Consider the following 12,207-nt stretch of genomic DNA (forward strand, 5'->3'; position numbering starts at 1 on the left):
AGCAAGCCGCGCTTATAAAGGCACCGTCCACCAGAGGGCGCTGGTTTGCACATAGGAGCGTGTACTGTATCCCGCACCAGCTGGCTGCAAAGCCGCGACCTTATTATCCGCCAGCACGACACTAGTGGGGTGGGACACATGGGAGGATCCCGGCCACTGCTGCAGTGTAACCCATGCGCCAGGATATCATTTCCAGCCGCCATTGCGACCTGGCGCCTGGGTTTTGTCGAGGCCTGTTCTATACCATTGTGATGTATAATATGGCGGTAAGGATGCAGTGATTGTAATCTGTTACTGTTAGTAAATAGTATTAATAACGTATTTTCCTATATAGATGTTGATGAGTGCACCAACGGCGCCTCCTGCTGTCAGCAAGTTTGCTCCAACTATGTCGGCGGCTATGAGTGCGGCTGCTATCCGGGGTATCGGCTCAACCTCGATGGCTGCGGCTGTGATGGTAACTGGTCTTCAGTAATGGAAAAATGTTAAATTAAGTTTTTATAGTCATTGTTGATTTTAATCGATGATTTTAACCTCATCATGCCGGTGTTCTGCCGAAAACTCAGACGACATTACATTTCTCTTTAGATGTGGATGAATGTTTATCGAACAATGGGGGATGCGGCCAAGTGTGTGAGAACCTCCCTGGGTCATCGGCCTGCAGCTGTAATCCTGGTTATAGATTGGACGCCAATGGCAAAGGATGTACCGGTAAGGCACACTTACACTTCATGTTTCATGGCTTTACTTAAAGCGGAAGTAAACTCTCTCATTAGGGTTGCCACCTGTCCAGGATTTACCCGGACAGTCCAGGTTTTGAATCGTGTGTCCTGGTTTCAGACCACCTAAAACCCGGACACAATATTCAGAATGGACTGTGGCTCCCCAAGTTACCAAGTATCACAACCGCCGAGTGCACATGGGCCCCATCCCCATACGCGGACAGGAGAGTAGAGAGGGCTTGATCTGCTCCTCCTCCTCCCACCCCTACCCCTCTGTGTGCCCACCCACAGTTCAATCCCCAGCTCCAGTGCCTGGAGGTGTGTGGCCTGGAGGTTTGAAGCTCAGCAACCGGCAGATACATTGTGGAAGAAAGGTGTTGATGCCTGAGCCTCCATCCTCGGGTGAGTGAGCTCACCATCCAATGTCCGGGACTGAAGTGAGTGACTGCCTCAAAGAGAGTGAGTACACTAAGATAAGGGGGACTCAGATATAAGGGGTGCCTTGTGGACTCTGATGTAAGGGGGGCTTTGGGAACCCTAATTTAACCACTTAAGGACCGAGCCCATTTTTGACACATTCAGTATTTTTTGCTAGAAAACTACTTAGAACCCCAAAACATTATATATATATATATATATATATATATATATATATATATATATATATTTTTTTTATAGCAAACACTCTGGAGAATAAAGTGGCGGTCATTCCAATATTTTTTGTCCCGCGGTATTTGTGTAGCGGTCTTTCAAACGCCATTTTTTTGGAAAAATTACAAAAAAATTACATTTTACTGCATTTAAAAAAAAAAAAACAGTAAAGTTAGCCCGTTTTTTTTTTTTTGTATATTGTGAAAGATGATGTCACGCTGAGTAAATAGATACCCAACATGTTACGGTTTAAAATTGCGCACACTCGCAGAATGGCGACAAACTACAGTCAATAAAAATCTCCATAGGTGACGCTTTAAAAATGTTTTATCGGTTACCAGTTTAGATTTAGAAAATAGCTCTTTTTTTTTAATTATTGCTCTCGCTCTAACATGTGTGGTTTGAACAGCGATTTCATTTGCGTCGTGACTTCTGTATACGGTTTCTTTCGTGCGCGAGCGAACGGTGACGGGGGCGGCTAAAAATGTTTTCTTTTTTTTCCTATTTATTTATTTCGTTTTTATTTCAGCACAGGTTTTTAAAAAAATCTGATCACTTTTATTGCTGTCAAAATCAATGTAAACATCCCTTGTGACAGCAATATGCAGTGACAGGTACTCTTTATGGAGGGATCGAGGGTCTAAAAGATCCCAAACCCCTCCACTGCACTTCCATGTATTCAAAACGCCAAAAACTGCATTTTTGAATACATTCACTTTTTAAATCTGGCGCCTTTAGCAGCCGAGTAACCCGGATGTGACGTCATGGACGCCGCCTCTGGGTTACGTCATTGGAGACCCTATCAAAGCCGCTTTCAGCTTTGATTGGGACTCCATCCAGCCGGCGGACGTACCGGCTGGGTGCTCGGGTCTCCCAGTCAGACGGGAGACCCAGGCAGAGCCGCGGAAGGCGGTGGGAGGGGGGGACATCCCCTCCCGCTCGCTGGGGTAACGATCGAGCGGGTCCCGAGCCGCATCGGTCGTTACCACCGGAAAGCCGACCGCCGGCATCGCCCTGGTACAACCACTTAAAGTAAGCCGACGTACATTTACGACGGTTTGCGGTAACTGGTTAAGGGGGAATGCTGGGAACCCTGATGTAAGTGGGAGCTTTGATGAGCAGAAACCCCCCCTTGCATCAGAGTTCCCCTTTACACCACAGCGTTCCAAAATACAATTTTGCAGTGTGCGACGAAAGTGTTTGGGTTTGGCTTGAAGAAAAGGGGGCATCCCTATCTCCCATCCACCGGCCAAAAGACTCCAAACCCATCACTGAAGTCCTCCAAATGTCTGGTAACAGATCAATACACCAATAATTGCACTGCATAGAGCAGGGGTGTCCAAACTATGGCCCTCCAGCTTTTCAGGAACTACAATTCCCATGAGGTATTGTAAATCTCTGACATTCACAGACATGACTAGCCATGATGGGAATTGTAGTTCCCGAACAGCTGGAGGGCCATAGTTTGGACACCCCTGGCATAGAGTAATGAAGGCTGCACTACCCTTGATCCCACTTAACCACTTCCTCCGGGTCACCGTCATATGACGTCGGGGACTTGAAGTGGCGATATCTGAATGATGAGTGCAGATGCAGACGTCATCCAGATATCTTTGTTTTCAGTCAACGATTCCCTGCACTGTAAAAACAACCATAGCAGTGATTCTCCGGTCTCGCCCGTGCGATCTGCGATCCGGAGAATGAACCCGCCGGCGGCAGAAGTTTATCATAGAGCTGACCAAGGGCCAGATGGTCCCCTGACATCTCTAAGACCCTCGGAGGCCAGAAGCGATGTCATGACGTCACTTCTGGCGCCAGCAGATGTTTATTTATTTATTTTTTGATCTCAGGCTTTCCAGCCTAGAGGAGAAATGTGAGGACTTATAGACCCCCGATCTCTCAATAAAGTGGACCTGTCATGCCCTATTCCTATTATCCTATTACAAGGGATTTTTACATTCCTTATAATAGGAATAAAAGTCATCAAAAAGTAAAAACAAATGGAAGGGAAAGTGTAAAAATTAAATAAAATAAACAATAAAAAAAAAAAAAAAAAATGAAAGTGCCCCCGTCCATGCGTGTGAGGTATCGCCACGAATGTTAGAATGAGCGCAATGTTTCTAGCACTAGACCTCATTCGTAACTCTAAACTGGTAACCTGTAAATAATTTTCAAGTGTAGTCTATGGAGATTTTTAAGTACCGAAGTTTGGCGCCATTCCACGAATGTGCGCAGTTTTAAAGCGTGACATGTTAGGTATCTATTTACTCGGTGTAACATCATCTTTCACAATATGCAAAAAAAAAATTGGGTTAAATACTGTGTTTTTTGTTTTTTTTTATTCATGAAAGTGTTTTTTTTTTTCTCATGAAAATCGCTTTTAAAAAATTGCTGCGCAAATACCTTGTGTAAAAAAAGTTGCAACTGATCATCATTTTATTCCATAGGTAAAAAAAAAAAAAAAAAATATATATATATATATATATATATATATATATATATATATATATACAATGTTTTGGGGGTGCTGAGCAATTTTCTAGCAAAAAATGATTTTTACATTTTTGCATAAATGAAAAGTGTTTTGTTTGAGTGAAAATCTGCTATAACTCAGATTAAATAAGAGGAACTTCCTTGCATAGAAGATTCTTGGACAGCATTCTGTTCTTGGTTTTTACTTGTTTCCCATAATACTTTCCTTTTTCTTCCCCAGCCTTGCAGGGTGTAGGAGGTGGGCAGCGCCCCGCGGAAAACTCTCTTCCTCAAGTGACGCTGCTGCGAGATGAGTTCCCCCAGATATTTGATGATGAGTACGATGAAGATGAAGAAGCAGAAGCTCGTGGCGAGCACACACTATCTGAATCATTCGGTAACCTGCCACAGAAATATTCTCTGTTTTTTTTTTTTTTATTTCCTTACAACGTGTCCGCACACTGTCTTCTCTTAAAAGTGACAGATATGAGATAAAAGAGGACATTTTCATACAAACAAAATGTGTAGCATGACTTGGAGATTTGGGTGCTGGAAAAATCCATTGAAAATGTGGATATGAACTGAAAAACATAAACAATGGTATCACTGAGCTGAGAAATTCGATTTTTTTTAAAGTGTCCAAAACTGACCAATAATTGTTAGAACTGAAACGAAATCTTGTACCGGCTGAAAGTCAGACTACCGGGTCTTTCTTAAGATTCTCATCAGGAACTTGCCTTGTTTTTTTTGGAGTTCCCACCAGATGCCTATCAGTTCCATTATGAAGCTGCCTAGTTCTCCTTGGGGTTCCTACCAGATGCCTGCAAGGTCCTTCTTGGGATTCCTACCAGGAGCCTGCCTGGTCCTACTCAGGGTTCCCACCAGGGGCCTGCATGGACCTTCTTGGGGTTTTTACCAGGAGCCTGCCTGTTCCTTCTTCAAGTTCCTACAAGAAGCCTACCTGGTCCTTCTTGAGGTTTCCATGAGGGGCATGCCTGGTCCTTCATGGGTTGCATGCTAGAAGCTTGCCTGGCCATTTGTGAGCCCATTAATACATTCCTCCCTTCTTCTACGCCTTCCAGCAGAAGTTACATGTACTGTACCTTCTTGGACTATTCCTTGAGCTGAGGAATTCGATTTTTTTTAAAAGTGCCCGAAATTGACCAATAATTGTTAGAGCTGAAACTAAATCTGGTAAGACTACCTGGTCTTTCTTGAGATTCTCATCAGGAACTTGCCTTGTTTTTCTTGGAGTTCCCACCAGATGCCTACCAGTTCCATTATGAAGCTGCCTAGTTCTCCTTGGGGTTCCTACCAGACACCTGCAAGGTCCTTCTTGGGATTCCTACCAGGAGCCTGCCTGGTCCTACTCAGGGTTCCCACCAGGGGCCTGCATGGACCTTCTTGGGGTTTTTACCAGGAGCCTGCCTGTTCCTTCTTCGAGTTCCTACAAAAAGCCTACCTGGTCCTTCTTGAGGTTTCCATGAGGAGCATGCCTGGTCCTTCATGGGTTGCATGCTAGAAGCTTGCCTGGCCATTTGTGAGCCCACTAATACACTCTTCCCTTCTATGCATTCTAGCAGAAGTTACATGTACTGCACCTTCTTGGAATATTCCTTGAGCTGAGGAATTTGATTTTTTTAAAAAAAGTGCCTTAACTTGACCAATAATTGTTAGAGCTGAAACTAAATCTTGTAAGACTACCAGGTCTTTCTTGAGATTCTCATCAGGAACTTGCCTTGTTTTTCTTGGAGTTCCCACCAGATGCCTATCAGTTCCATTATGAAGCTGCCTAGTTCTCCTTGGGGTTCCTACCAGATGCCTGCAAGGTCCTTCTTGGGATTCCTACCAGGAGCCTGCCTGGTCTGACTCAGGGCTCCCACCAGGGGCCTCCATGGACCTTCTTGGGGTTTTTACCAGGAGCCTGCCTGTTCCTTCTTCGATTTCCTACAAGAAGCCTACCTGTTCCTTCTTGAGGTTTCCATGAGGAGCATGCCTGGTCCTTCATGGGTTGCATGCTAGAAGCTTGCCTGGCCATTTGTGGGCCCATTATTACACTCTTCCCTTCTTCTATGCCTTCTAGCAGAAGTTACATGTACTGTACCTTCTTGGACTATTCCTTGAGCAAAGGAATTAGATTTTTTTTAAAAAGTGCCTGACCTTGACCAATAATTGTTATAGCTGAAACTCAATCTTGTAAGACTACCAGGTCTTCCTTGAGATTCTCATCAGGAACTTGCCTTATTATTCTTGGGGTGCCTAAAAGAAGCCTGCATGGTCCTTCTTGGGGTTCCCATGAGGGGCATGCCTGGTCCTTTTTAGGTTGCATGCTAAAAGCTTGCCTGGCCATTTTTTGGGCCCAATAATAGGCTTCTCTCTTCTTCTATGCCTTCTAGCAGAAGTTACATGTATCTTCTTGGACTATTCACCAGAAGTCTGTTTGCTCCATCTTGAGCCCATTAAAATGCTTTTCCTTGGACCCGAGAGCCACTGTCATCATAATTGCAGTTTTTGGTGACATCTTCATATAGCATTACATAAACTTTTCTTTGTCTGAACTAGAAGTCTGACTGACCACCCACCGCCTGGATTCTTTGTCCCCAGCGATGGTGTTTCTGCATCTTTAGCAGTTTCAGGGTGCGTTAAAATCATTTGCAGAGCAGAAAGACATCAGGTCACCCAAAATGACCCTCCAAATACTTTCTCACTGTAAAGTTTTCCTTTATAACTTTTATCAATTATACTTTAGAACATTTCTCCCTTATATCTGTATAGCTGAACTTTGGTAGGTACGATGGACGTCTCTCATCCTCATATTTGGGAAATGCTGCTTGATCAAGTGGGGAGTTAAACCCTCCTCTTAAAATTGGATAAATGTTTTCTTTAAAGCATTGGTGGTCCTAATAATATTTTAAGTAATTGTTTATTTAGTATATTTAACCAAGCTAAAATTTAAACCAGAGCTCCCATTATTAAAATCCATCTGGAAACAAGCAAACCGCAACCTTTATTGAAGCTGAAATGAAGGAAAACATACCAATGTGTACTGCATGAGCGAAATCTTTCAAGCTGAGGTTTAATCGGCTTATATTTTGCTTTTCCTGGTCCCTCCTTTCCCTCCTCATTAACACGCAAATTACATTTTTAAATTGCGTATTTCTGCTTTTATTACATATTCGACTCTGTGAAGTCATCGCTTGGTCTCTGTGCAGTGGGCTGGCTCTTAGGAGGAGTTATGTAAATATTAACATGCCTTGATGGTTGGATGTCAGTCTGGAGGAGTAGTACGGATCCTCCATGATCGTAAAAACTGAAATCCAATAAATGAAAGGAAGGAGGGTTCAGGCTGGGGAGGAAGGGCTAGATGATGCTGGGCATCCTCCAGGCAGCACACGAGGCAGGCGCCATCATACTAGCTGCAGATTTTAATGCACATTGTGAGAATCTCACAGTGTGCAGTGAAATCAGAGGAAGCCATTTTAGTCCAGGAGAGGAGCCGGTATAACTGTGCAAGACTTAAGAGAAGACTGGAGCTCAGCTTTTACTTTACATTTCCAGATCTAAGGAGAAGGTGTAATATAATGATGTTGGGTCAGTTTAAAGCGGAGTTCCACTGGCTTTTGTGTTTTTTTAAAAGTCAGAAGCTATAAAAAGTGTATCTGCTGACTTTTAATAAACACACACTCAACTGTCCCATAATCCATCGATGCAGCCGGTGGGGAGCCTTGGTTCTCTCCATCTTCTCCCTGCGGCGCCGGCATCTCTAGTGTGGGCACCGGGCTGTGACAGCTTGCGGCTTTACAGCCAGGTGCGCACTGCGCATGCACAAGTCGTGTCCTGAATGGACAGGCAATCTTCTGGGACCTGTGACGTGTCCCAGAAGATTGCAGGGAGGGAGGGGCAGAGGAGAACTTCCGCCCGAGCCGCCTAGGCGGCCCGAGCGGAAGTGGGAGCAGGTACCTGTCAAAACTAGGTACCCCCCCCAAAAAAAAATTACATGCCAAATGTGGCATGTCAGGGGGTCAGGACCACTTAAAGCAGAAGTTCCACTTTTGAGTGGAACTACGCTCTAATTTTTTTGTGTTTAAGGTAATGTTTTATATCTGTTGGTACTGAATAGTTGAAATTGTTTTTCAAGGAAACATTTAATGCAGGGTGAAGCTCTGACATTGGTGTCACAGAGCATTTTTGGTTGTCCAATCAGAGAAAACAGCAGTGACTGTTTGCTTTCAGACTGTCTCTATCACACTGAAGCTTCTATGAAGCCCTCTGAAGGATAAAGCATAATCATTGCTGACACAGTTATTTGTAAGCAAAATTTTAGCTTAAGCTATTAAGCTCTGTGAACAATCGTTTTTACAACTAAGGAGTTAACGTGTAAGTCAGTCCAAAAAATATTTAGATAAATTGGGAAAGAATCAGCTTCAGGGCTCCGTTAGAGAGATTTCCCCTTACTTCCTGTGCTGCTGACAAGCATTTTTATATCATTTTGTGTTGCTGTTGGGGATTTCCCCTCACTTCCTGTCTGTTAAAACATTGTCAGCAGGACAGGAAGTGAAGGGAAATATTTCTAACTGAATTCTGGATAGGAGCAAAAACTTACCCTTCCCCACTCTTTCTAAAGCTAGTAACTCTTTGGTTGTTGTTTTTTTCTTGTTTTTTTTATTTATTTATTTATTTTTGTATTTTTCTTATTTATTTATTTTTTTTTAGAATTCTTAATAAATGATTAAAACATATACAACACTACTGTTCATTCACTTTAACAAAATGAGGTCAGTTGGGTCATTAATGTTATTTATCTGGAATTTTCAGTTTGCTTTGAGGGCTCATTTGGTCCAGACTGCACCTTGACGTGTGACGACTGTCAGAACGGGGGAGCGTGTAACACGGAGCAGACTGGCTGTGCGTGTGCTGCTGGATGGACCGGGCTCATATGCAATCAGAGTAAGTACTTAGGCTACACTCTTTCGGGGTAACATATTACATTTCTAACAAACTCCATTTGCATTGTGAATTTTGTAGCAGAGCTCAAGCCAAAAAATAACAAGAGAAAATGAGTAGCCCATTAAAATATACAAGACAACCAGCTTTTTCTACAATATTCATCTTCAACCTTGAGATTTGCACTGCAGAACCTTTTTCGGCCACTAGATCTCCTCAGTCTGATGACCAGCATCATTCAACCAGGTTGTCCCGGACGAGCCCCCGGCCTGTAACTGGACAGGGAAAGGAGAAGCAGCAGTCAGGACTTCATCTACCTGTCACTTTCCTCCTATCAGAATTTATCTTGTCAGCACATGAATTAATTGGCTTCTTTTAATGCCCGACTTGTACTAAATTGGAGGTGGAAGGAAAATTTTTAATAGGGGCACTTTGGTGATGAGTAGGAGAAGTTTTCGCTCACTAGAGAGATTTAGTTCCTGTTACATCTACGACTGATAGGGGTTTATTCATTCCCTACTCTTTCCAAATTAAAAGGTTTTGTCTTTAGATACCTTTTACAGTGTATGAAAACCCTTTATTTTAAAATGTGTTTAGGTATATCTGTTCAATAAGTGCCTGTTGATCCTACTAGAAATTCAAGAAGCTGACATTTTTCTGTGCTCTCTGCCTCTTCTCCATTCTTATCAGTTATATGGTTACCAGTTCTCCTGTGTGGACTACAGAACCTCTCCCACTATGTTATGGAGAAGAAAAGAGGGGGGAGATGTAGTCATAACAGACTTCCTGTCCTACAGTGACAATACTGCTTCTCTATAGATACAGTATGGTGAGTGAGTGTTGTCACCCTCGGAAAGAAGTGTGTTCCTGGAAAGGTAACCAAAAAGAAGCCTGAAAAGAGAAAACAAATGCAGCCACAACATCTAAGCTGCATTATATTATATTTTGCTCATGGGATACATAAGCTTTAAAGAAGCCTCAGTTCATTTCTAATGCATGTGTTCTGCTCCCCAGGGGACAAAGTACTCATAGGACTTTGTCCCATTTTCCTATGTTCTGTTTGAGTGTCACGTACCTGTATGCAGAGCTTGAGATGATGAGGGTGGTCTCCTGCACAGTTCCGTCTCAGCACTCCTGGATGTGCCAAGGTCAAGACACCCTGAGTAGGAACTTGGGAGCGCTGGTATGAGCAGAGGTACAGCTGAAGATGCACTTTGGAGATGTCAAGTCCAGTTGAGGATGGAGTCAGGTCTCATACCTGGTGGCAGGATACCAGGATGTGAGCATAATCTGAGTCAAGAACAGGCAGAAGTAAGCAACGATCGGTCAGTAGTCCAAGCCGAGGTCAGTAACGGAGGCAGACAGCGAATATGAGCAGACAAGGATAATCCCAAAGCTAGGTCAGAGAAGAAGCCAGCTCAGTAACAGGATCAAGATGAATATCAGTAACTGGATCACAGGAACAAGACTGACGACCATTCAGCAAAGATCTAGTGCAGAGTTCAGGTTTTATTAGGCCGCTTGCGTGCTTGCAAGTCCACTTGTTCAGGTGCGCTCACTTTGCCTATGTTCACATGCATTAGCCAGACAACATGTCCTAGCCTGACAGCTGGCACCGAGGCTAGCTGCATTATCGGACAGGGCACCCCTCCCCCTTCCATGGCCATACAACAACAAAGCTAGCAAGGAGATATCTGCTATGTCAGATGATACTTTTCTCCATCTCCAAGCACTTGACCAAGACAAGAATCTCACAAGGAATTCAGGGGGAGGTGGCCTTGCCAGCTAAAATCTTCTGGTCAAGATGGAAAGTGCTTGAAGACTGAGAAAATTGCTGCCTGTCAAATCCTTCCTCTCCTTGCTAGTTTAGTTGTTGGACGGTCATGGAGGGAAGAGGGGTGCCCTGTCTGACCTCAAAGCTAGCCTTAGACAGCACCTAGGAAGATAGGGCAAAATATTTTGTCCCTTGGGGAATGGAACACATTAAGAAAATGAAAGTGAGACTAAAATCCAAAATCCCCCAGGTAGAGTCGCCCTCATTTCTACCAGCTGATAGGGCAGGGGTGTCTCTTTGCGAGCCACATCATCATTATGATTGCCCTCAAAGGGCCGTTGAATCTGTAAGACTAGATGTCCAGAGCATCCCACCCCCTCTTACATCAGATGTCAAGAGACCCCCCACCATCAGAAGTCAAGAGTTCCCCACACTCCCTTACATCACAGTACACCCCCCTTACCATGCACTGCTACTGGGAAGAAGCTGGGGCATTGCTGGGATGCAGAAAATGTAGGGTCTAGAGGAGGACCAAAGGAGGGCTGGAAACTCCCCTGCAGCTGCAGGAGAGGTACGAGGGCCACACGAAATGGCCTGGAGGGCCGGATTTGGCCCGAGGGCCGGATTTGGCCCGCGGGCCTTGTGTTTGACACATGTGTGATAGGGTATGGCAGAGCTTCATGAAGACTACAGTAGAACACTACAATCCTAAGAGATATAAAAGACAGACTATAAGACAAGTGATACATAATCACATGGCTGAGGGCGATCGTTCTTTACTGTTAGGGCTACAAGATTGTGGAATTCTCTACCACAAGAGGTGGTTTCTGTGGGAAGTATGGTGGCTTTCAAAAGACTCTTGGACATACATCTCAAGGATCAGAACATTCAGGGCTGTGAGAGATGATTACAGCCACACACACCTACACAGGTTGAACTGGATGGACTATTGTCTTTATTCAACCTCAACTACTATGTAACTATGTAACTATGTTAATCATCTCATCTCTCTGTACTCCGTATTAAAGGAAACTCTCTCTAAAGTGAGTCCTGCAGACAAAACAACATCCGTCAAACCAAGGAGGTTTTTTTGGGTGATCAAGAAAACTTAAACACAACGTCCATTTCTTCAGTGCGCTGTCATCTTGATTATAGGGGATGGTGAAAAATGAAGTCATGTTTATAATGTAGCTGGAAGAGCGTGTGTGACCTTGGTCAATTACTTCACCCTGGAATAAAGTGTGAATCAACATCACAGAGGAAATACATGTATGGTGACTTCAGGTTCCAAAGAGAACATCCAGATCATCCAGATTGTCTACCAAACCTTCAGAATGGAATTCCTCTAGATCCACGTTCAATTCAAGCAGAAGATTTGCAGGAGGTCCAGTCCTTCAATAGGTGTCACCTTCTAGAAGTTGAGGTTAAGGGCCAAGTTCTCCTTTTCAAGGAAATAGCCTATCCGCACAAATAGTCCCAGTAGGTTAAAATTAGTGATCGACCGATTTTTTTTTCATTGCCGATACCGAAATTTTGGTCATCGCGTATCGGTATCGGCCGATTCGTACATTTAAAAAACATTTTTTTTTTTTACTTTACAGGTACTCTTGTGGAGGTATCAGGGGGTCTAAAGATTCTAGGACA

General features: G+C 43.8%; 1 protein-coding gene across 1 annotated transcript in view; it reads left to right on the plus strand.

Moving 5' to 3' along the window:
- Positions 1–12,207, plus strand: part of MEGF6 (multiple EGF like domains 6) — a 559,396-nt gene that overhangs the window by 469,394 nt on the left and 77,795 nt on the right. Inside the window, exons 11-14 of the mRNA XM_082273280.1 lie at positions 335–457; positions 589–711; positions 4,087–4,242; positions 8,661–8,792. Of these exons, the coding sequence (XP_082129406.1) occupies positions 335–457; positions 589–711; positions 4,087–4,242; positions 8,661–8,792 (534 nt within the window). The remainder of the gene's footprint in view (positions 1–334; positions 458–588; positions 712–4,086; positions 4,243–8,660; positions 8,793–12,207) is intronic.

Source organism: Pelophylax lessonae (genome assembly GCF_965119305.1).
Source record: "Pelophylax lessonae genome assembly, chromosome: 12".
Taxonomy (NCBI): Eukaryota; Metazoa; Chordata; class Amphibia; order Anura; family Ranidae; genus Pelophylax; species Pelophylax lessonae.